This window comes from Salvelinus fontinalis, chromosome 40 (assembly GCF_029448725.1).
Source record: "Salvelinus fontinalis isolate EN_2023a chromosome 40, ASM2944872v1, whole genome shotgun sequence".
NCBI classification, from domain to species: Eukaryota; Metazoa; Chordata; class Actinopteri; order Salmoniformes; family Salmonidae; genus Salvelinus; species Salvelinus fontinalis.
In genome coordinates this window covers 13,919,549-13,943,672 of record NC_074704.1, presented here as the reverse complement: position 1 = coordinate 13,943,672, position 24,124 = coordinate 13,919,549, and the positions used below count along the sequence as shown (strand labels likewise).

At 42.1% G+C, this 24,124-nt stretch overlaps 1 protein-coding gene across 1 annotated transcript; it reads right to left on the bottom strand.

Moving 5' to 3' along the window:
• Positions 1-14,822: 14,822 nt before the first annotated feature.
• Positions 14,823-23,688, bottom strand: LOC129839077 (gastrula zinc finger protein XlCGF17.1-like). Its single transcript, XM_055906349.1, has 2 exons — positions 23,184-23,688; positions 14,823-17,452 (listed from the first exon to the last, which is right to left on the bottom strand). Exons 1-2 carry the CDS (start codon positions 23,443-23,445, stop codon positions 16,566-16,568), a joined length of 1,149 nt encoding a protein of 382 aa, XP_055762324.1. The 5' UTR covers positions 23,446-23,688; the 3' UTR covers positions 14,823-16,565.
• Positions 23,689-24,124: the final 436 nt, after the last annotated feature.

Sequence of the window (24,124 nt, the reverse complement as noted above, 5' to 3'; positions counted from 1 at the left end):
AGGGCCAGTAGGATCAGTCTGCAGCCAGTACAGAAGGGCTCTGAAATTTGCAGCCCAATAGTATGTCTGAAAATTTGGTAGAGCTAAACCCCCCAATGACTTAGGCTTCTGTAAATGTTTTCTACCAATCCGTGGTACCTTGCCATCCCAAATAAAATGCATGAATGTTTGATCCAGTGAAATAAAAAAAAGATTTTGGAATAAAAATGGGTAAACATTGAAATAAATATAGAAATTTGGGCAACACACTCATTTTAATGACATTAATCCTTCCGATAAGAGAAAGAGGTAGCGCATTCCAAAAAGTAAAAGAATGTTTCAAACTGTCTGCTAGAGCAACCAAGTTTTCCTGAAACAGATTTGAATATTTCCATGTCACTTTAACTCCCAAGTAGGTGAATTGATCCCGGACAATCCTAAACTGAGAACTTGTAAAAGAGCACTTTAAAGCAGCCTTGTTTACAGGAAAAAGCTCACTCTTGCCTAGATTCAGCTTGTACCCTGAGATTGATCCAAACCTTTTAAGAACAGATAAGGCGCGTGGCAATGAGGTATCAGGGTTAGAGATAAACAAAAGGAGGTCATCCTCATATAGCGAGACTTTCTGCTCTGAGCCCGTCCTGATTATTCCTTGAATGGCATCATTAGAGCGTAGTGCAATGGCGAGAGGTTCGATTGCCAAAGCAAACAACAAGGGGGAGAGTGGACAGCCCTGTCTGGATCCGCGGTGCAAGGGAAAATAGTCAGAAGATATAAAGAATCTTTATCCACGCAATGAATTTGGGGCCAAAGCCAAATCTATAAAGGGTAGCTGTTAGGTAATCCCACTCAACGCTGTCAAACGCTTTTTCTGCATCAAGTGAGACCACCACCTCTGGGTCCTCCGAAGCTGGGGAGTACAGTATATTCATAAGGCGCCTAATATTGAAAAACAAATGCCTATTTCTCACAAAGCCAGTCTGGTCAGAGTGTATTACTTGATACAGCGAGCCTTCCATATGGATGGCTAAAAGCTTGGCTAGTATTTTGTAATCACAGTTTAAAAGCGAGATTGGGCGATAGGATCCACATTCCAGGGGGTCTTTGTTTTTCTTTAATAGTAATGAAATTGAAGCCTGATAAAGACTAGGCGGTAGCTTTGAGGTATTAAGGCACTCTGCAAATAGTCGAGACAAGAATGGGCAAAGCAGACCAGAAAACATCCTGTAAAATTCGGTTGGAAAACCATCTGGACCCGGTGATTTACCACTTTTCATTGCAGACACTGCTGTTGCAATCTCCTCAGGTGTAAATTCTTCTTCTAGACAGTCATGGGTGTCTGTATCAATTGAAGGCATATTCAGGCCATTAAAGAAGGAATCAATCAGCAAAGGGTCTTGAGGGGATTCAGAGGTGTATAGCGCAGAGTAAAATTGTTTGAATTGATCATTGATCTCTTTATGTATAACTGTGGTGGCACCAGACGGGGTCCTTATTTGTGGGATTAAACGTGAGGCCTCAGATTTACGGATCTGATGTGCAAGGAGTTTACTGGCCTTGTCGCCTTGTTCATACACTCTGTACCGAGCTCGCAAGAGTAACTGTTCAGCTTGCCTGGTAGAAAGCTCATCAAATTCAGATTGGAGTAGTTGGCGCTCTTTATGCAGATCAGAGGAAGGAACCGTAGCATACTTCTCATCCAATGTGGCTATGGATTCGCTCAGGTCCCGAAGTTGCTGAGAGCGAACTCTGTTTTGGTTGGCTGTATAAGAAATAATTTGGCCACGTAGGTATGCTTTGAGAGACTCCCATATGGTAGAGCAGGACATACCTGGTGTTGAATTAGTTTCTAGGAATAAGGTGATTTCAGAAGAAATGAAATTGACAAACTCCTTATCTGAGAGTAAAATGGGGTTAAGACGCCATTGATAACACATAGGAGGTCGCTGGGGAAACTCTAGTTCAAGCACTAATGGTGAATGGTCAGAAATAACAATACTCTTGTAAGTACACTGCCGAAGGTTAGGCAGAAGTTTTTTGTCCAAAAAGAAGTAATCAATCCGGGAGTATGTTTGATGAACATGAGAATAAAAGGAATACTGTCTATCTGTAGGATGTAGGAAACGCCAGGCCTCAAACATGGCATATTTCTGAAGAAAGGCTTGAATAAGTAGGACACATTTAGATGGGCCTGTAGTTGTTCGTGAGGACTTGTCAAGAACTGCGGACATTTTGCAGTTGAAATCCCCCCCTAAAATCAACAAATGAGAATCTAAATTGCGTATAGCAGACAAAAAGGAAGAAATGAAACTTGTGTCATCCCAATTGGGAGCATAAACACTAGCCAAAACAAGAGGGGTAGAAAACAGTTTACCGGTTACTATGACGTATCGTCCCTTAGGATCAGCGATAACCTCAGAAGCTACAAAGGGAGTGGCTTTATCAACCAAAATGGCAGCCCCTCTTGATTTACTATGAAAGTTAGAGTGGAACACTTGACCAACCCAGTCCCTACGCATCCTAAAGTGCTCACCAGTTCTCAAGTGAGTCTCTTGTAGAAATGCAACATTTGCATTCAAACCCTTTAAGTGTGTCAACACCCTCTTACGCTTCACTGGGTTATTAACCCCTCTGGTGTTCCACGAAATGTACTTGATCGCATTGTTTCGGCCCCTCTGGGCATTCCCGTTATACAACCCTGTCATTAGAGCATAGAATGGAAAAGCAATGAGCGCCCAAAAACCCCAGAATAACTTGTCTCAGAGTAATAATGTACGGTGGTAGATGTTTGGAAAAAGTACAGAAAAAAAAAAAGACAGAATGACAACATTAGAACTGAACAATTCAACCCCTCCCCCCATCCCCTCCCCCCATCCCAGACAATACCTCCCCAAACGAGGTACAAGCCTAAATAGAACATGTTCTCTTCGCACAGTATGTCTGTGAGAGTGCGATCTTAAACCTAAACCCACAGTCCCGCTCTTTAAAGTCGCATTTTGTTAGTGGCTCAAACAGCAAAAAGAGATAATCATTTTTTTAAATAAAAAAATAAAAGTGAATCCCTTGTGCAGACGAAATTACAAAAGCACCACTTGTAGATGTATATAATCATATTCCCAGTCTTATAACAGGCATTTGAGAGAGAAAATAAATAAAATGTATAAAGGCTCTCAGCCGAAAACCTAATTTGAAGTAAGGAAATCGTAGTAAGACAATCAAAAATAATAATAATTATTATTATTATAATAGTTGTCTAGTTGAATGCTGAGACAGCTTACAACCAAGACCAAAAAACTACGTGTGCGCATCGTTGAACGCTTGCTGGGCATAAATGACGCTCAGAACTTTTAAAATTTAAGTGAAGACCCCAAAAAACGTGTCGCCTGGGGAAGCATTTACTGTTTACTGGGTCAATACAAACGGATGCAGTAAGCAAATAACCAAGAATATTTTGAGTCACTGAGACACTATGTAAACAAACTGAATAGGTGAGCAAGACAGCCTAGAAAACACAGGAGTATAGTAAAACCTCAATACAATGAAATTAAAATGACTGAATGCTTGTAAGGCAAGCACACTAGATGATCAAAACATTAGATCACATCAAATAAGCCTGAATGGGTTCGCCAACTCCCCATCTATACAAAATTAGCATGTTGTAGCTAAACATAATTGTACCACAGGTGGGTTACTTACTATCCACAGTTCGCAAGCAACAGTTGCTGAACTATGAGCAAGTTCAAGACTTCTTGATGTGACGTTGAATGTGAGAGAGAGCCTCATCCGGAGATTCAAATGTGTAGTCTTTACCATCATGAGATAGCCATAAACGGGCCGGGAATCGCAGTCCGTACTTCACACCTGGATGGTCCCGAAGTAGTCGTTTGGCATGTCCGAAAGCTGCGCGCTGCCTGGAAACAGTGGGGGAGTAGTCCTGGTAGATGGAGAAGCTCTGTCCTTGAAAGCTCAGAGTGGTATTGCGGGCTCGTCGGAGAATCTCCATCTTCTCATGGAAAAAGTGCACTCGAAGAATTATGTCACGGGTCCTCTCCCCATCCCGGGGCTTTGGGCGCAGCGATCGGTGGGCACGATCAATCAGGGGCTTTTCATCTAAGGCAAGAACATCCTTCAGCAGCCCAGAAACGAAATCCGTGGCGCGAGGCATTTCCGCTGACTCTGGGACTGATACAAGTCTCAGGTTATTGCGCGAGAGAATCCCTCTAAACTTACACAGCTCTCCTTCACCTTTTTCAAATCCGCAGCTAGGCGTTTCACGTCAGCCTCCAGGGATGTAGTTAAGTCGGAGACATTTGTAGCGAAGGTCTCCAGTGCTGCAATCGTTGTAGTGTGCGACGCCATTGTTGTTTTGAGTGATGTGATTGCTGGCACCGTCTCGTTCCGCAGGATGGTTAGATCTGCTTTTAAAGTATCAGAAACCTCCTTTATTCGGGCCTCAATCGTAGCAACCACCTCAGAGGTTTTCTCAAAGTCATGCTTTTGGCCTTATGTTTCGTCGTCATGCTGACATTTGGAAGTAAAGTAGTCTTGGTTTTTACGGGAAGGGATCACCAAAATAATATATGAAAATAAATACGGTTCTGCTGCAAAATTCACATAAACTTTAAAAATACCACGGGAGCAAATGGAAAACACGTCAGTCGCACATGGCGTCCCTCCAATCCCCCCCAACTTAACCTTTTTAACTGTTGTCGCATCCAAACTTGCCACCATCGTTTTCAGTTGTAATTGCGAAGTTCCCGGAAGAAGTCCAGCAACAACGGAGGTTCCTCGATGAACCCACCTTGTAACAAGTTCTTTGAAGAACCTTTTGAGGCTATTTTTCATTGACCAAGAACCCTACGGTTCTTAGGGGATCTGAGAACAACTCCAGTTGAACCCTTCATTTTTAGAGTTGTAGTCGGCTCTATTTACTCTCAGATTCAAAACATGCTGATTTGCATCAACGATCAAGTCAGCTGCTGCTGCTCCAATACAGTATGAGGTGAGACGGTGAACTGACGTTGAACTGGGCAGTCAGCTGCTGCTGCTCCAATACAGTATGAGGTGATACGGTGAACTGATGTTGAACTGGGCAGTCAGTTGCTGCTGCTACAATACAGTATGAGGTGAGACGGTGAACTGACGTTGAACCGGACAGTCAGCTTCTCCAATACAGTATGAGGTGAGACGGTGAAATTATGTTGAACTGGGCGGTCAGCTGCTGCTGCTCCAATACAGTATGAGGTAAGACGGTGAACTGACGTTGAACCGGGCAGTCAGCTGCTGCTGCTCCAATACAGTATGAGGTGAGACGGTGAACTGACGTTGAACCGGGCAGTCAGCTGCTGCTGCTCCAATACAGTATGAGGTGAGACGGTGAACTGACGTTGAACCGGGCAGTCAGCTGCTGCTGCTCCAATACAGTATGAGGTGAGACGGTGAACTGATGTTGAACTGGGCAGTCATCTGCTGCTGCTCCAATACAGTATGAGGTGAGACGGTGAACTGATGTTGAACCGGGCAGTCAGCTGCTGCTGCTCCAATACAGTATGAGGTGAGACGGTGAACTGACGTTGAACCGGGCAGTCAGCTGCTGCTGCTCCAATACAGTATGAGGTGAGACGGTGAACTGATATTGAACTGGGCAGTCAGCTGCTGCTGCTCCAATACAGTATGAGGTGAGATGGTGAACTGAAGTTGAACTGGGCAGTCAGCTGCTGCTGCTCCAATACAGTATGAGGTGAGACGGTGAACTGAGCAGTCAGCTGCTGCTGCTCCAATACAGTATGAGGTGAGACGGTGAACTAATGTTGAACTGGGCAGTCAGCTGCTCCAATACAGTATGAGGTGAGACGGTGAACTGACGTTGAACCGGGCAGTCAGCTGTTGCTGCTCCAATACAGTATGAGGTGAGACGGTGAAACTGGGCAGTCAGTCATCTGTACTATGAGTCTAACAATTCAAATCAAATCAAATCAAATCTTACTTATATCTTAGAGTGACACAATACAGTTTTTTTTTAAGTACAAATAAGAATAGAAAATAAAAGGAACAAGTAATTAAAGAGCAGAAGTTAAATAATATCTAGACTATATACAGGGGGTATATACAAAGTCAATGTTCGGGGGCACCGGTTAGCGGAGGTAATTGAGATAATATGTACATGTAGGTAGAGTTATTAAAGTGACTATGCATAGATGATAACAGAGAGTGGAGGGGGGGGCTTCCTCTGACACTGCCTAGGATAGAGGTCCTGGATGGCACGGCTCCTCCTCTGCAGTGCAGGGGGCGGTTCCTCCTGCAGGCAGAGGAGGGTCGTTAAGTGATTGGAGCCACCTGGGCTCAGGGTATAAAACTGCTTACTAATCACCTCTCTCTTGCTCTCTCTCTCTCTCTGCTCCTCCAGGTATGCTCATGATTTGTTTGTTCCTTTGTAGTTTTGCATAGTTTTCACTCAGTCATGTTCACACACACATATTCACGCATCCATGCACTTTACATACACCTTACATTATGATACATCCACACCTCACTCCTTTTTCTTAGTTTAAGTTAATAGTTTGTTGAATAATAAAGAATACTTTTAAATTGGCCTATACCTGTTGTTCGTGTCCTCTCATTTGTCACAGGCTATGAGCCGGCTTGTGACAAGTGGGGTCTCATCCGGGATAGTAGTTAACTTGGGTTAGTTTAGTTCAGATTGACAATTTTTTTTGTTTGAGTGGATGTTTTGGTTGGGCCAATTTTGTTTAAGAAAGAGTTGAGAGCCATGTGTTCTTTTGGTTCAGTTAGCTTGGTAGCTAAGCAATTCACTCTGTGTTTTTCTGGGTTTTGTTCAGGTGGGAGTCCTCTCCTGTTCAGGCATATCAGCAAGTGTCAATAGGAGGCTTGTGGTGTTTTTGTTTTAGGTGGCAGTGAACGTGGGTAGAGCATCCCTTTCCCTTTTCCCCTACATCGGCTCGGGAGAACCTCCGTGGTTATGGGAGGGCCGCCAGTTTCTGGTTGTCTTTTCCACTCCACTGGTTTTGTGTGCATAAAACCCCACCACATGTGACTGCACGAAGACCAGGGCCAGTTAGTTAGTAGTTTTGGAGGATAGTGGGGTGTGGCTCCTGTCCTTGAACCCAGATTGACAGCAGGTGAGTTGTGTTTTTTTGAGCATTTTGTAATAGTTGTATTGGTTGAGGAAAATGTCTTCCATTTTGAGTAGTTTTGTTCAAGCTCCTTCAGAGGTAGCCTTAGAGTTGTGTACTAAGGAGCAGTTAATTGAAATTGCTGAACATTATCAGATTGAGATTGTTGATAAAAAAATTAAAGAGACTGTTAAAACTAGCTTAAAGCAGGGTCTTAGGGAAATGGGTGTTTTTGGCGGTCAGTCTGCTAGTAGTGAGGGTGCAAGTTTTCAGTCTAGCCCATCATTAACGTTTGAGCAGCAGAGGGAACTGTTGCAAATGCAATTAGAGATAGAGCGATTGAGAAATGCTAATAGACCGGAAAGACTACCACAGTTTGATGTTTCACAGAATCTTCGTTTGTTGCCTAAATTTGATGAGTCAGATCCAGACACATACTTTACTTTATTTGAGCGTATTGCGGAAGCTAGAGCTTGGTCAGATTTGGACATGACTATGTTGTTGCAATGTGTACTTACAGGTAAAGCACGTGAGGCTTTTGCAGCACTGAGTGTAGCTGACAGTAAAGTTTATGCTAAAGTTAAATCAGCAGTTCTGAAGGTCTACGAGCTTGTGCCAGAGGCATATCGTCAACGTTTTCGTTACAGGAAAAAGTTAGATTCACAAACCTATTCTGAGTTTGTTTGTGATTTGACTTCTGCATTTAATCGTTGGTGTACAGCTTCTGAAGTTAGTACTTTTGAGGGTCTGTCTAATTTGATTGTGTTAGAACAGTTCGAAAATTCTGTGTCTGACCAGGTTGCTACATACATGAATGAACGTAAAGTTAAGTCTCCAAGTGATGCAGCCATCCTTGCAGATGAGTACAGGCTAACACATAAAAGCCATTTTGAGTCAAACAGTGACATGTACCATAAAAATAACTTTACTCCTAGGAATAGGAGGTCACCTTTTTTTGGAGATTTTTTCAAAAGGCCTCGGCAGAAGTTTGGGTCTGGAGGACTTAAAGCACCGGTTAATGCTAATACTTGTCGCTACTGTTTAGTTGAAGGACATTGGAAGAAAGATTGTCCTCGGCTTCATTCAAAACAGTCAGGTCAAGTTAAACCTGCTATGATGGCAGCTCCTGTTACAGCCTCTGACCACCAGGGTGAGCTGTTTCAGCCACTAGTTGAGTTTGATTCTCAGTTTTCCCGCTGTGATTTTTCAGCCTTTATTTCAGAGGGTGTAGTGTCCCTGGTAGATGGCAACCAGAATGTTAAAATCAAGATCCTAAGAGACACTGGAGCTTTAGATTCTTTTATTCTGGAATCTGTTTTGCCGTTCTCTAAAGAGTCTGATACTGGCCGTTGTGTAATGGTATGTGGTATGGGTTTAGTTCCATTCTCTTGTCCTTTACATGAAGTTACCCTAAAAGGTGGTCTGGTAGAGGGTGATGTAGATGTTGGGGTTAGACCTCAGTTGCCAGTAGAGGGAGTCCACATGATTTTGGGGAATGACTTGGCAGGTAGTAAGGTGTGGGCAGATGGCAAATTAAACATCTGTAAGAAGCAACCTTCAGTGTCCCCTGCAAGGGAATCTCCGGATCAGAACTGTGTGTCTCCTGAGGTATTTCCAGTTTGTGCGGTTACCCGCGCAGCCTCTCGTAAGGAGATTGAGAGTAAGCCAGAAAGTCTTGAGTTGCCAGTCAAACTCCAGACAGAACAGTTGACTAGTTCTAGAGATTCATTGATGGCTGAGCAAAAAGCCGATACTACTTTGGCTGATCTGTTTGATAAAGTGGTTCCTGATTCAGTGGTGAGGAATAGTGCTCAGTGTTATTTTCTTCTTGATGGGCTGTTGGTCAGGAAATGGGTTCCACACTATGATCAGGGTCTAGGAGTACCAGTCTTTCAAATAGTTGTACCTACTACTTTGCGAAATAAAGTGTTGCAAACTTCACATGGTGATGTGGCAGGTCATATGGGTGTTCGTAAAACTTATGATCGCATACTTCGTTATTTTTTCTGGCCACGTTTAAAGCGGGATGTATCTCAGTTTATTAAAACTTGTGATACGTGTCAGCGCACAAGCAAGCCAAATCAGGTTGTAAAGCCTGCACCGTTGTATCCAATACCAGCCGTAGGGCAACCTTTTGAGCATCTTATTATCGATTGTGTTGGGCCATTACCAAGGTCCAAGTCAGGTCATAGCTACTTATTAACTGTTATGTGTCAAGCAACCAGATATCCGGCAGCTTTTTCCTTGCGTACCATAACTTCAAAATCAGTAGTTAAAGCTTTAACTCAATTTATTTCAACATTTGGGATTCCAAAAACCATCCAGTCAGATCAGGGGTCTAACTTTACCTCTTATTTGCTCAGGTTCTCAAACAGCTTAAAGTTAAACACAACAAGTCTACTGCGTTCCATGCCCAGAGCCAGGGAGCTTTGGAACGTTTTCATCAAACTTTAAAATCCTTGCTTCGTGCATATTGTACGGAACTGTCTGCCGACTGGGAGGAGGGGTTACCTTGGCTGTTACTAGCTGCTCGTGAAGTAGTGCAGGAAAGCACAGGGTTTAGCCCAAATGACTTAGTGTTTGGCCATAAGGTGCGTGGGCCTTTAGCAGTGTTGCAGGATGGTTGTTTGCCTGAGGAACCACCTCGGAACCTTATTGACTATGTAAATGGCTTTAGGTTGAAGTTGTATAGGGCTGGTGAACTAGCGAAAGAAAAACTAAAATGTTCTCAACGGAAAATGAAACTGAAATATGACGGACAGGCTGAGCTGCGTGAGTTTAGTCCCGGTGATCGGGTACTTGCTCTTCTGCCTCTTGTAAGTTCACCTTTTCAGGCAAAATACTGTGGTCCTTTCACTGTGTTGCGTAATGTGTCAGATTTGAACTATCTTATTGAAACCCCTAGTCATAGGAAGTCCTCTAAATTATGCCATGTGAACCTGTTAAAATGTTATCACTCCCGTGATCTAAGCAAAGTTGAAGGCACTCCAGCAGTGAGGTCAGTGTTGACTGCTGCCCCAGTCCCTGCATCTTGTGGCTTTAATTTGGTGGAGGGGGGAGAAGAGGAAGTTAAAGTTTCAGATGAGGTCTTACAAGGACGGTTGAAAAACTCCCAGACTTTGCAAAACCTTGGGGTTTTGGTAGATCATTTAGACTCTGAGAAACGTGATGAATTGGTAGCTCTTATTAGAAACTACCCTGTTTTGTTTTCTGACACTCCATCGCAAACCCACTTAATTGAACATGATATAGACATCGGAGATGCTAAGCCTATCAAACAGAGATTTTATCGTGTGTCTGAGGAGAAGAGATTGAAACTGGAAACAGAGGTGCAGTATATGTTGGACAATGGTATTGCGGAGCCATGTTGTTCAAATTGGGCTTCACCCTGTCTATTGGTCAAAAAGTCTGATTCTACTTTCAGACCTTGCACTGATTATAGAAAAGTTAACAATGTTACTAAAGCAGACCTTTACCCTCTTCCTAGGATGGAGGACTGTATTGATCAAGTTGGGTCAGCAAAGTATGTTAGCAAATTTGATCTTTTAAAGGGATATTGGCAAGTACCCCTTACCAAAAGAGCTTGTGAGATTGCTGCCTTTATAACTCCATCTGGTTTGTTCTCTTATAAAGTGATGCCTTTCGGCTTGCTGAATGCTCCAGCCACATTCCAGAGGCTAATGAATCGGGTGGTCTCAGGTCTGGAAGGGTGTGCCGTGTATTTGGACGACGTGGTCGTCTACTCAGACTCCTGGGAGGAGCATGTTCGGAGAGTGCAAGGCCTGTTTGAAAGACTGGTGTGGGCCAGGTTGACTATTAATTTGGCAAAATGTGAGTTTGCCAAAGCTACAGTCACATACCTAGGCAAGGTTGTTGGTCAGGGATTTGTCTGTCCCGTGGAAGCCAAGGTTCAGGCTGTGAGGCAGTTCCCACAGCCCTCTACAAAGAAAGAACTGATGCGCTTCCTGGGAATGGCGGGGTACTACCGTGCTTTTTGTAAAAACTTTTCGGTAGTAGTGTCCCCACTGACCAATCTGTTGAAGGCCAAGGCTGAATTTATCTGGTCCACCCAGTGTCAAGAGGCATTTGATGCAGTTAAGACTCTTTTGTGTTTGGCACCTGTGTTGGCAGCACCAAATTTTGGGAAACCTTTCAAATTGCAGGTAGACGCCAGTCAAATCGGTGCTGGGGCTGTGCTTCTCCAGGAGAATGACGACAAGGTTGAGTGTCCAGTCAGTTTCTTCTCCCGAAAATTTAATAAGTATCAGAAAAACTATTCTGTAATTGAAAAGGAGGCTTTAGGTCTCATTTGGGCTTTACAGCACTTCGAGGTCTATGTTGGTTCTGGTTTGACCCCTTTAACTGTGTTCACTGACCACAACCCACTTGTTTTTCTGAGGTCTCTGCAAAACCCAAACCAGCGCCTGATGCGTTGGGCTTTGTTCTTGCAACCATTCAACCTTGATATTAGGCACATTAGTGGTAAGGATAATATCATTGCTGATGCTCTGTCCCGTGCTCCTTTAACCTAGCTTGTATCTTTTCTCTGCTGACCCCTACGGGCTGTCTGCGCCTCTTTTCTCTTAAATTGCTCCCCAGGTACCAGGGCTGCTGAGTTTGAGGGGCGGACAGTCAGCTGGGGGACACGGGGCTACTGCTAGGAGCCGGGATTGGTATTTTTGTTGTTTATTTGTTTTTTGGGAAATTTGAATTATTTTGAATATGTTGGAGGAAGTTGGGTTGAGGGTGGGACCCTCATTTTAAGGAGGGGGGTGTCACGGCTCCTCCTCTGCAGTGCAGGGGGCGGTTCCTCCTGCAGGCAGAGGAGGGTCGTTAAGTGATTGGAGCCACCTGGGCTCAGGGTATAAAACTGCTTACTAATCACCTCTCTCTTGCTCTCTCTCTCTCTCTGCTCCTCCAGGTATGCTCATGATTTGTTTGTTCCTTTGTAGTTTTGCATAGTTTTCACTCAGTCATGTTCACACACACATATTCACGCATCCATGCACTTTACATACACCTTACATTATGATACATCCACACCTCATTCCTTTTTCTTAGTTAAAGTTAATAGTTTGTTTAATAATAAAGAATACTTTTAAATTGGCCTATACCTGTTGTTCGTGTCCTCTCATTTGTCACAGGCTATGAGCCGGCTTGTGACAAAATCAAATCAAATCTTACTTATATCTTAGAGTGACACAATACAGTTTTTTTTAAAGTACAAATAAGAATAGAAAATAAAAGGAACAAGTAATTAAAGAGCAGAAGTTAAATAATATCTAGACTATATACAGGGGGTATATACAAAGTCAATGTTCGGGGGCACCGGTTAGCGGAGGTAATTGAGATAATATGTACATGTAGGTAGAGTTATTAAAGTGACTATGCATAGATGATAACAGAGAGTGGAGGGGGGGGCTTCCTCTGACACTGCCTAGGATAGAGGTCCTGGATGGCAGAAAGCTTGGCCCCAGTGATGTACTGGGCTGTATGCACTACCCTCTGTAGTGCCTTGTGGTCGGAGGCAGAGCAGTTGCCATACCAGGCAGGGATGCAACCAGTCAGGATGCTCTTGATGGTGCAGCTGTAGAACCTTTTGAGGATCTGAGGACCCATATTAAATCTTTTCAGTCACCTGAGGGGGAGTAGGTTTTGTCGTGCCCTCTTCACGACTGTCTTGGTGTGCTTGGACCATGATAGTTTGTTAGTGATGTAGACACCAAGGAACTTGAAGCTCTCAACCTGCTCCACTACAGCCCCGTCGATGAGAATGGGGGCGTGCTCGGTTTTCCTTTTCCTGTAGTCCACAATCATCTCCTTTGTCTTTATCACTTTTGAGGGAGAGGTTGTTGTCCTGGTACCACACAGCCAGGTCTCTGACCTCCTCCCTACGCGTAGTTGTTGGTGATCAGGTCTGCTGTTGTGGCATCAAAAAACTTAATGATGGTGTTGGAGTCGTGCCGGGCCATGCAGTCATGAGTGAACAAGGAGTACAGAAGGGGACTGAGCACGCACCCCTGAGGGGCCCCTTCGTTGAGGATCAGCGTGTTGTTACCTACCCTTAAAAAACATGAGCTGGCGCACACCCAGAAAAATAGTTTGTGTGGAGGTGCTGACTAATGGAGAATAAACTATAAACTATCAACATAAAGTCGCACACTCCATGTATAATCTGCCAGCAATTTAATTTAATGGGTATGTACCAACGTTTCAGCATCACTGTGCCTCCTTCAGGGTTATGTCATGAATACTTGAACCAGGTTATGTAGACAGATAGTGTAATTAGTGTAACCAATGACAATAGTGAGGGGTGTGTCATAATGATTAAGTTAATGAAAATTAATTAGTGAAACTGTTAAAAAATAGTATATGACATATTCAATATATTACGCTATTGTTATCATATAGAAACATCATGGAATATTGTACATCATATTAAATTTATTATGCTATTATCATATAGAAACATCATGGAATATTGTACATCATATTAAATATATTACTCTATTGTTTTCATATAGAAACATCATGGAATATTGTACATCATATTAGCATCAACATACATTATTGTTTCATTCAATTTCACATAATAAGGATATTTAATATTTAAAAGTACAGAAGTCAGAACCCATCACCTGCTATGTAAAAGAGACAGAAAAATGCACAATGGTCAGTGCTATCTGGGATCCTTGGGACATCCCTACCCTAAACCCTAACCTTAACCCCTACCGTAACCATTTTAAATGTCAACTTCAACGGGCTAGGGACGTCCCAAGGATGTATCTCTACCTGAAAATACATGATCTAAGTAATTGATAGTTGGTATTCAGCAGTCATTAAGCCTTATTTACTTTAATGAACTACTAAAATAGTGATTTTGTCAGACAGCAGCTCTACACTTTATTGACTGACTGATCCATTCATCCCTCCTCAGCCTTCCTCTCCTCTGAAGACCCAGTGAGGGTGGAGCTCAGTCAGAGAGCTGTTGAGGGACTGGTTAGGAAGAACACTTCTACAGCCAGAGAGGTGAGAGGTCACACATGGTTTAGATGGTAAATATTTATGTCCCCTTAGCAGTTCATCACATCAGCAAAAGGGAATATGTTCCATCATCCATGTTTATTTACATTAGTGCAAATTGCCCACTGATATTGGTGTAATTTCTCACCCCTTTTGGCTGTATGAAAGTTAATTTCCCCTCAGGCACACACATTTGTTCTTTGATATTATGAAGGTAATTTGTGTAGAATGTACTTTACCCCACATCTCTTTACATTGCTTATGCATATTTGGTGGCCTGACTTTGTCAAAGGCCCATCCTGGTTGTTCTGAACCTAATGCAGCTTAGCGTGATCGGATGACAGAAGTCACATTTAGGTGCCAGGTGTTACTGAGGCCATAGATGCTCCATATCCATTACTTTGAGTGTTTTATATAATATGACTAAATGTGTTTCTTTCCGTGTTACAAGGGCAGTCAAGAAATGGAACAGCAAGGCCACAGAACATGACATAAACAGAGCAGTGGGAGACCACCTCAAGCCACTGGTAGAGCCGGGGGTGGTGTTTACCACTCCACCACACCTTCAGCAGGCTGGAAATGTGATACTGTTTTTCATACTAAGATGGACCAAGAGTCTGTTGATTGGTCAGTCATTGGGTTAATTTGTTGAAATCAAATCCAGCTTTATTGTACATCAGACATTAATACAACACAATGGCTTCTCAGGAAAAAAACTATGAAAATAAACAAAAATATTTAGTGCACAACAAACAGAAGACTAATGAACCCTAAGGAAATATAACACCTTCCCTTTAAGACAACAAATATCCTATATTTTTGTTGGACAAGTTTGCTCACCACCAACAGAAAAAAACTTCCATTTCACATTATAATCAACTACAATGCTTCACCTTCTACAATATAAACATGGTGTCGACTGGCTGTCAATTAAAAACAAGAAAAAACACATTTCTAAAAAATAATATACAATCGTATCCTTTCTCCCTATAGAATCTTAACTAGTTTTGAAAAACTCACTGGCTTCTAGAACTCACCCCTTGGAACGAGCTCAAACAAAACTAAATCTCCAATACGAAAAAACGTGCAGTCAAAATAAATTGTGATCCATGGCAACTCACTGGCTAAACGCAAAACATTTTGACTGCCCACCCTTGAGATAATCAGAAACAAAGTTGTCCTTACCACAGACATGTCTGATTTCAAGACGAAACTCCTCAATATCCATAGTAACTTTTCACCTCACTGCAGAGCTTCTCTCTCTTTTCAGGGTTCACTCAATGGGCATATTGTTGGATCGGGGCCCAGTCCCCAATGTCATGCTCTGGTACATTTGGGTTGGCACATGTGAGAATTAACCTTGATATTATAAAAGCAGGGCAACAATGTCAATATAATTGTACAAAAAAAATGGTCAGTTGGTTGCGTGAATAATTTTCATTATGAAATATTTGATTGCATAGTCTTATTTTCAACGGCTTTTCAATTACATTTTGCTAGGTGGGATAGCCCCAATGTCAAAACACAGTATTAACGTGTTCAAATCAATAACCAATATGCAGAAACAGTTTGTGTCGAATTAAAAACATAAACATAAAATGTACTATATACACAAACATCTGCCACAATAATCATATTACTTAAACAAGCACCTTATAAACTGCACAAGCACCAAAAACGCTGTTGTTTTGACAAGTAGCAATAAATCACTGATATTGATTAGGGGGGAAATCAGGTTGATCGTGCTGTTGAAACTAACACAACTAAAAAAACACATGGAAATGGGAGATATATTTTACCTCACTGGTTAGAGGACAACCTGCAGAAGACAGTCAGCTACATTTTGGAGTGATGCATGTAAATGTAGGGGTCGCTAAACAAAGGAACGCAACACTTATTTGTCACCACTCATCGATATCATGTTGAAATCAATTGTGCGAGAGGAGGAAGATGAGGTACATCCCTGGGGATGTACCTCATGGGAATAATGTGTACATCCCTGGTTAGAGGACAATTTGTAGAAAACAGCTAGCTATATTTTGAAGTGTTGAATTTTGATTCAAGTGCGTCACCAATGTGGTAAGTGTAACACAAATATTTTCTTGTTAGTCACTTTTTGTTGAATCTCATAAATAGTACTCTCTCAATTCAGAGCCTGGATTTTTCCCCTGAGGCTAATATCCATATCATGTTGAAATCATTTGATAAGGGGGCAAATGTTTAGGCTTCTACAATGTGACATTATTAAAATACTCCTACTACAATGTTAAAACATTCTACATTGTGACATCATTAAAATACTCCTACTACAATGTTAAAACATTCTACATTGTGACATTAATTCAATGATATCATGAAACAACTCCATGTATCTTCCGATGTTTAATCAGATATCTATTATCAGAGTATCTCTTCCCACATTGATTACAGCTATGAGGTTTTTCTCCTGTGTGTGTGTTCTCTTTGGTGTCTAGTCCGCACACTAGATATAGTAAAACTCTTCCCACATTGAGCACAGCTATAAGGTTTCTCTCCTGTGTGTGTTCTCTGGTGGTATATCAGGCTGCTTGACCGAGTAAAACTCTTCCCACATTGGTTACAGCTAAAAGGTTTCTCTCCGGTGTGTGTTCTCTGGTGTACAACAAGACGGCTAGTACAAGTAAAACTCTTCCCACATTCATCACAGCTATAAGGTTTCTCTCCTGTGTGTGTTCTCTGGTGGTATATCAGGCTGCTTGACCAAGTAAAACTCTTCCCACATTGGTTACAGCTAAAAGGTTTCTCTCCGGTGTGTGTTCTCTGGTGTACAACAAGACGGCTAGTACAAGTAAAACTCTTCCCACATTCATCACAGCTATAAGGTTTCTCTCCTGTGTGTGTTCTCTGGTGGTATATCAGGCTGCTTGACCGAGTAAAACTCTTCCCACATTGGTTACAGCTAAAAGGTTTCTCTCCGATGTGTGTTCTCTGGTGTACAACAAGACGGCTAGAACAAGTAAAACTCTTCCCACATTCATCACAGCTATAAGGTTTTTCTCTTGTGTGTGTTCTCTGGTGTAATATCAGGCTGCTTAGCTGAGTACAACTCTTCCCACATTGATTACAGCTATAATATTTCTGTAATCCTGTGTGGATTATCTGATGAATTTTAATGCCTGCTGATGAGGTGAATCTCTTCCCACAATCAGAACAGCAGTGAGGTCTCTTCCTTGTGGATCTCCGCAGGTGTTCTGATGTGGAGAAACTCTTCTCTGCCTCGTCAGCATCATGCTGTTGTTGAGGCTCCCCAGAGGATTCACAATAGTCCCGTCTCTCTCCTGTGTGAACAACAAAGTCAGACAGATGATTAAAGACCCACAACAGCAGAAATCCACAGTAAAAGTGATGCCAACAGCGTAGCCATGATGTTGTACAATAATTGACGCCTGTAATGAGCAAAATAAAATGAGCAAGAATAGTCATATTGTCTTGCTTCCACATTAGTAGTTACATCTAAGATTGTAAACTAGAAATAAGTTATTCATGTTGTTGAAACTCTAAGCAGTGTGCCAGACAACTTTTGTTCTCCAATATAGGCCCCTTTCTGTGTTTAATAAAATTGTGGCATGAGGGCGATGCACACACAATTTGATTGCAGAAACACCTCCCTGCTAATGAGGAAACCGATAGTTATGGATGTAGTATATCTGCCAGGAGCAAAAATGGTGAGCAAAGATTTTAGTTTTTCACAATGTATTCTGAATGTGAATGGGGGAAAGCTCAGGGGAGTAACCTCCATTTCCAGGTTGCTTATGAGTGCATTTCACACTACTTTGGATTATAATTGTAAGGATCGCTTGAATGTCCTGCTTAATATAATGTTTCCTACAGTATTAAGAATTATGTGTAATTATTGAAGAACGGCATTAATGACAGTATCCATTTGGGTGTCAAAACACCACAGAGTTACACGTGGGATAAACAAACGTACAGTTAACAACAATAGAAAAATCTATATACAGTGTGTGCAAATGGAGTACGGACGTAAGGCAATAAATAGGCCTTAGTGGCAAAATAATTACAATTTAGCAAATTAACACTGGAGTGATAGATGTGCAGATGATGATGTGCAAGTAGAATTACTGGTGTGCAAAAGAGCAAAAACAATATTCATAAAACAATAGAGATGCGGTAGGTAGTTGGATGGGCTATTTACAGATGGGCTGTGGACAGCTGCAGCGATTGGTAAGCTGCTCAGATAGTTGCTTCTTAAAGTTAGTGAAGTCTCCAACTTCAGCGATTTTTGCAATTCGTTCCAGTCATTGGCAGCAGAGAACTGTTCTCTGAAAGGCGGCCAAAGGAGATGTTGGCTTTGGGGATGACCAGTGAGATATACCTCCTGGAGCGCGTGTTATGGGTGGGTGTTGCTATGGTGACCAGTGAGCTGAGTGAAGGCGGCTTAGCAAAGACTTATTGATGACCTGGAGAAAGTGGGTTTGGAGACTAATATGTAGCGAGGGCCAGCCGACAAGAACATACAGGTCGCAGTGGTGGGTGGTATATGGGGCTTTAGTGACAAAACGAATTGCACTGTGATAGACTGCATCCAGTTTGCTGAGCAGAGTGTTGGAGGCTTTTTGTAAATGACATCGCCGAAGTTAAGGATCGGTAGGATAGTCAGTTTTACGAGGGTATGTTTGGCAGCGTGAGTGAAGGAGGCTTTGTTGCGAAATAGGAAGCCGGTTCGAGATTTAATTTTGGATTGGAGATGCTAAATATTAGTCTGGAAGGAGAGTTTATAGTCTAACCAGACACCTAGGTATTGTAGTTGTCCACATATTCTAAGTCAGAACAGTCCAGAGTAATGATTCTAGTCGGGCGGGTGTGGGCAGCGATCGGTTGTTGATTGATCGGTTGTTATTATCGGCTGTTGAGTCTGCCGATAAGAATACGGTGATTGACAGTCGAAAGCCTTGGCCAGGTCGATGAAGACGGCTGCACAGTACTGTCTTTTAATCGATGGCGGTTATGATATCTTTAAGTACCTTGAGTGAGGCTGAGGTGCACCCTTGACCAGCTCGGAAACCGGATTGCACAGCGGAGAAAGTACGGTGGGATTCGAAATGGTCAGTGATCTGGTTGTTAACTTGGCTTTCGAAGACTTTAGAAAGACAGGGCAGGATGGATATAGGTCTGTAACAGTTTGGGTCTAGAGTGTCACCCCTTTTGAAGGGGGATGACCGCGGCAGCTTTCCGATCTTTAGAAATCTCGGACGATACGAAAGAGAGGTTGAACAGACTAGTAATAAGGGTTGCCACAATGGCGGCAGATAATTTTAGAAAGAGAGGGTCCAGATTGTCTAGCCCAGCTGTTTTGTATGGGTCCAGGTTTTGCAGCTTTTTCAGAACATCAGCTATCTGGATTTGGGTGAAGGAGAAGCTGGGGAGGCTTGGGCAAGTAGCTGCGGGGGTGCGGAGCTGTTGGCCGGGGTTGGGGTAGCCAGCTGGTCCAGGTTCTATTTAAGAGTGTCTGGCCAGCCGTAGAGAAATGCATATTGAAATTCTAGATTATCGTGGATTTATCGGTCGTGACAGTGTTTCCTAGACTTGGTGCAGTGGGCAGCTGGGATGAGGTGCTCTTATTCTCCATGGACTTTACAGTGTCCCAGAACCTTTTGGAGTTAGAGCTACAGGATGCAAATTTCTGTTTGAAAAAGCTAGCCTTTGCTTTCTTAACTGACTGTGTGTATTGGTTCCTGACTTCTCTGAAAAGTTGCATATCGCGGGGACTATTAGATTAGTGCAGTAGTGCAGTACGCCACAGGATGTTTTTGTGCTGGTCGAGAGCAGTCAGGTCTGGAGTGATCCAAGGGCTTTATCTGTTCTTAGTTCTACATTTTTTGAAAGGGGCATGCTTATTTAAGATGGTGAGGAAATTACTTTTAAAGAACAACCAGGCATCCTCTACTGACGGGATGAGGTCAAAATCCTTCCAGGATATCCGGGCCAGGTCGATTAGAAAGGCCTGCTTGCAGAAGTGTTTTAGGGAGCGGTTGACAGTGATGAGGGGTGATCGTATGACTGCGGACCCATAACGGATGCAGGCAACGATCACTGAGATCCTGATTGAAAACAGCAGAGGTGTATTTGGAGGGCAAGTTGGTCAGGATAATATCTATGAGGTGGCCATGTTTATTGTGCAGTGTCCGACAGCAAGATCCCTTATTTAAGTTGAAGTTCATCATATGACAAGCGTAACGTTATGACTATAACTACTGTTCCCTGAAGAAGGGAAACTAGGTACAACATACTATTAAATTCAAGCATAGCTTGGGTTTATTCCTTAAATTTAATACCGCTCTTCACCGACCCAGGAAGGAGTGGGGCCAAACAGGTGTTGCACCTCGTTTCCCTCCTTCAGGGAACAGTAATTATAGTGTTAGGTTCTAATTTTTCAGAGTTAAATAACTCCCGGACACTAGAGAAGCTTAAGCAAGTTGAATTCTTCCCAAAGGGTCGTTACAGCTGTAGTTCAGACAAAAACATGTTCTCACCATCACAAGTATATACACCCCACTTTGGACACTCCTCTTTCTCTCCAATCCTTAAATCTTCTGGGTCGACAAGAAGAGGGTAACAGGATACTAAACCCTTATTTACTCCCTTCAGGGGATCTGACCTGATCTCAACCCTTCCTTCGCCTAATCCACAGATGTCCATCCGCTTCCCCTATAGCAATCCTGTGATCTCCTCCCATCCAACCAGCACATTCCACAGCCACTCTGTCTTTCTACAGATCTCACTCCTTTATATACTCTGCGTCTGATCTATCATGTCTTTAATATCTCAATGTTCAAAGTTTAGCACGAATCCAGTCATAAAGTTACACTCCCTTTCAGTCGGTCAACTTCGGTAAAACATACTATGGGAAAATACAATCATTCCCCATGCCGACCCAAACGGATACTAAATGAAACGGCCCCTGGCAGACCACCCAGACCTTACTTCGCAAGATTTTTCAATTCATTAATTGTATTTTGTTTGAAACACTCCTGTCAATATTGAGTAAGGACACACACCCAATTACGCATATAGAAGTAGGACTAGTCTTCCTGGCCTGAGCGCGAATGTAGGCCTATAAATGTGCCCATTTGGGGATGTCTGATAGTATTTCTGATTGTCTTAACGCACCACCACTAATGAGTTGTGGAGCTTCTCAAAGTAATGTTGTATTCACATCAAACAGCAAGTAAGCAAAGTCTAATCAAAATCAATAGCAAATGACAATAGTTCCTCAAAGTATTTTCGTAAAATATTTCCAGCTCTCACCCTTTCAATAACCACTCGGCACGAAAGGGAAAAACGTAATGTGCTGATCCAGTGGAAATGTTAAAACACCTGATTACTTCTTATCCCTTTCACAAATAGCCTACAGCTGTGTCGGTCGAGAACTCACTGGCAGGGGAAACTGAGAGCCCAGAATATTTTATACAATGTTGCAAGCTTGCTATCTAGAGTTTTGGGCCAACCCAGTTTGATAGTTGATCCAATGTTTCCTGTTCGTTGCAGACAGGACATGTGTAGCCAATGAGATTTATATGATATTTATTTATCAGGATATTTTATACATGCAGGCTGCAATGTTGGCATTTTTTAGCTTTATGTAGGTTATTTTTTTTTTAACTTAGCAAGGGCAATAAAAATGTTTCTTTATAATTTTCATTTATATAGAATGTAGATTAACCACAGAATGATGTTGAGATAGACTATTACAATTATTATTACTATTATAAATTAAATGAAACTGTTCCCATAAAATGTGAATATGAAAATCCTAACTGGCACCAGATCAGTAGAAATGGTCAGATAACTTGGCACCAAATGGAAAAGGTTGCCGACTGCTGGTGTAGCCTATTACCAGAAACTATAGGAGCATAACGACTGCTGGTGGAGCCTATTACCAGAAACTATAGGAGCATAACGACTGCTGGTGTAGCCTATTACCAGAAACTATAGGAGCATAACGACTGCTGGTGTAGTCTATTACCAGAAACTATAGGAGCATAACGACTGCTGGTGTAGCCTACTACCAGAAACTATAGGAGCATAACGACTGCTGGTGTAGCCTATTACCAGAAACTATAGGAGCATAACGACTGCTGGTGTAGCGTATTACCAGAAATTATAGGAGCATAACGACTGCTGGTGTAGCCTATTACCAGAAACTATAGGAGCATAACATCAGAATTTACGAAGGCCAGCAGCAGCAGGAGGAAGAGGTTTTTATGATGGTTAGGCTATCTTGATCTCTGGCTCCCGAGTCATTTGTGTGTCTTAATTATTTAATCAAACAGCGTGCTTAAAGCATCAGACCAGTTCAGTACATATAGTTGCTTTAATTAAAACACATGGGGTTGTCTATATGGAAAAATACACATATAACATTTTTACCAATCGGTTGGTAGAAAGAAAAGACGATTCTTGGTTGACACAAGATTTCTTTAGTTGGGGCCCTAGTGCATTCATTAAGTTCAGACCGCTTCCCTTTTTACACATTTTGTTACGTTACTTATTCTAAATTAGATATTTTTAAAGAATTAAATGAGAATGTTAAATGTTTTAGAAATTCTTGAGACTCAATTAATCATGTTTTGAGGATATACAGTGCTTGTTTACATTTACTGATAAACATTGGAGTAAAAAATGCTTATATTTTGGGTTCTGATGGGATACAACAGTTGAACTAAGCTCATGAGACATTTGTAAGTGATTTCTTCAAGAAACAGGTGGGTACATATCATTAATGTATAAATCCCAAAATGGATGTAACAACTACTGATTGCCCCTTTAAGAGTACATATTGGGCTAAACTAATAGGAGATATTGAGGACTACAGTATTTCAGGTATTGTCATTAGATGCATTTGATCAATTGTTAACGTTTTGTTGATGGTCCACTCTTGATGTTCTACACGTTACAGTGAAGCTTCAGACATTCCTACAGGACAACATGAAAGTGTAGAACCCCTTTACTGCATATTGGTTCAACGACTGCAGAGACGGTACTTACTGGGGTTAAACGGATCTCCAACCTCGTCTTCTTCCTCCAATATGACAGTAATCTCGCCCTCCTCCTCTTTCACACCAAAAACGGCATCCTCCTCTTTCTCATCTTCCTCTAATTTCACTGAAACTTCTTTCTCTTCTTCTTTCAATGTAACACCCTCACCTTCCTTCCCCTCTTTCACAACAATGTTCTGCCACAGACCCTCTTTCTCCGTCCAGCAGACCGCCTCTTCTTTAGCAGGAGGGGAGAAGCTTACTGACCTCATGTTAGGGGATGTTAGCTACCTAGCTAGCTATCATTGGCGACTAGGCTAGCGCTAACTTAACCACCCAGCTACTATAGCTGACTAATACAAAATAAGGTAATATTCAATTAAATAGGTTAACAAGTTGATACGACAGAAGTGTGTCTAAAACACAGTAGGTAATATACACCGAAAGCGTATAAATAGCTTGAATCTTTCGGCTATGTTGGCTAGCAAGCTACCAAGCTGGTTGACGAGCTGTTTCTGAAGAACCGTCCACTAGATTATACGTCACGCTATCAGCGTCGCCTGAAAGACGCACATCGCCGTCTGCTGACTGGAGTGGGAAACGCAGTTGAGGATCATATTTTATTTTCAGACAAAGATTATTGTAAATGGATGTAATTAAATAATACCATTATATTGAGACATACAAAGACAGGAATGCATTGATTGATTAGTGCGAATAAAAAATGGTTACTATAGCACATTTAAGGCAGTTACATCAAACTAAATCTAAATAAGTAGCTAGCTAATGTAGGTCTATACTGCTCCTACATGGTGTACCAAAACATAATGTAGATGTATATAATGAACAGACTAGGTCTATACTGCTCCTACACAGTGTAAAAATACATCATGTAGATGTATATAATGAACAGACTAGGTCTATACTGCTCCTACATGGTGTAACAATACA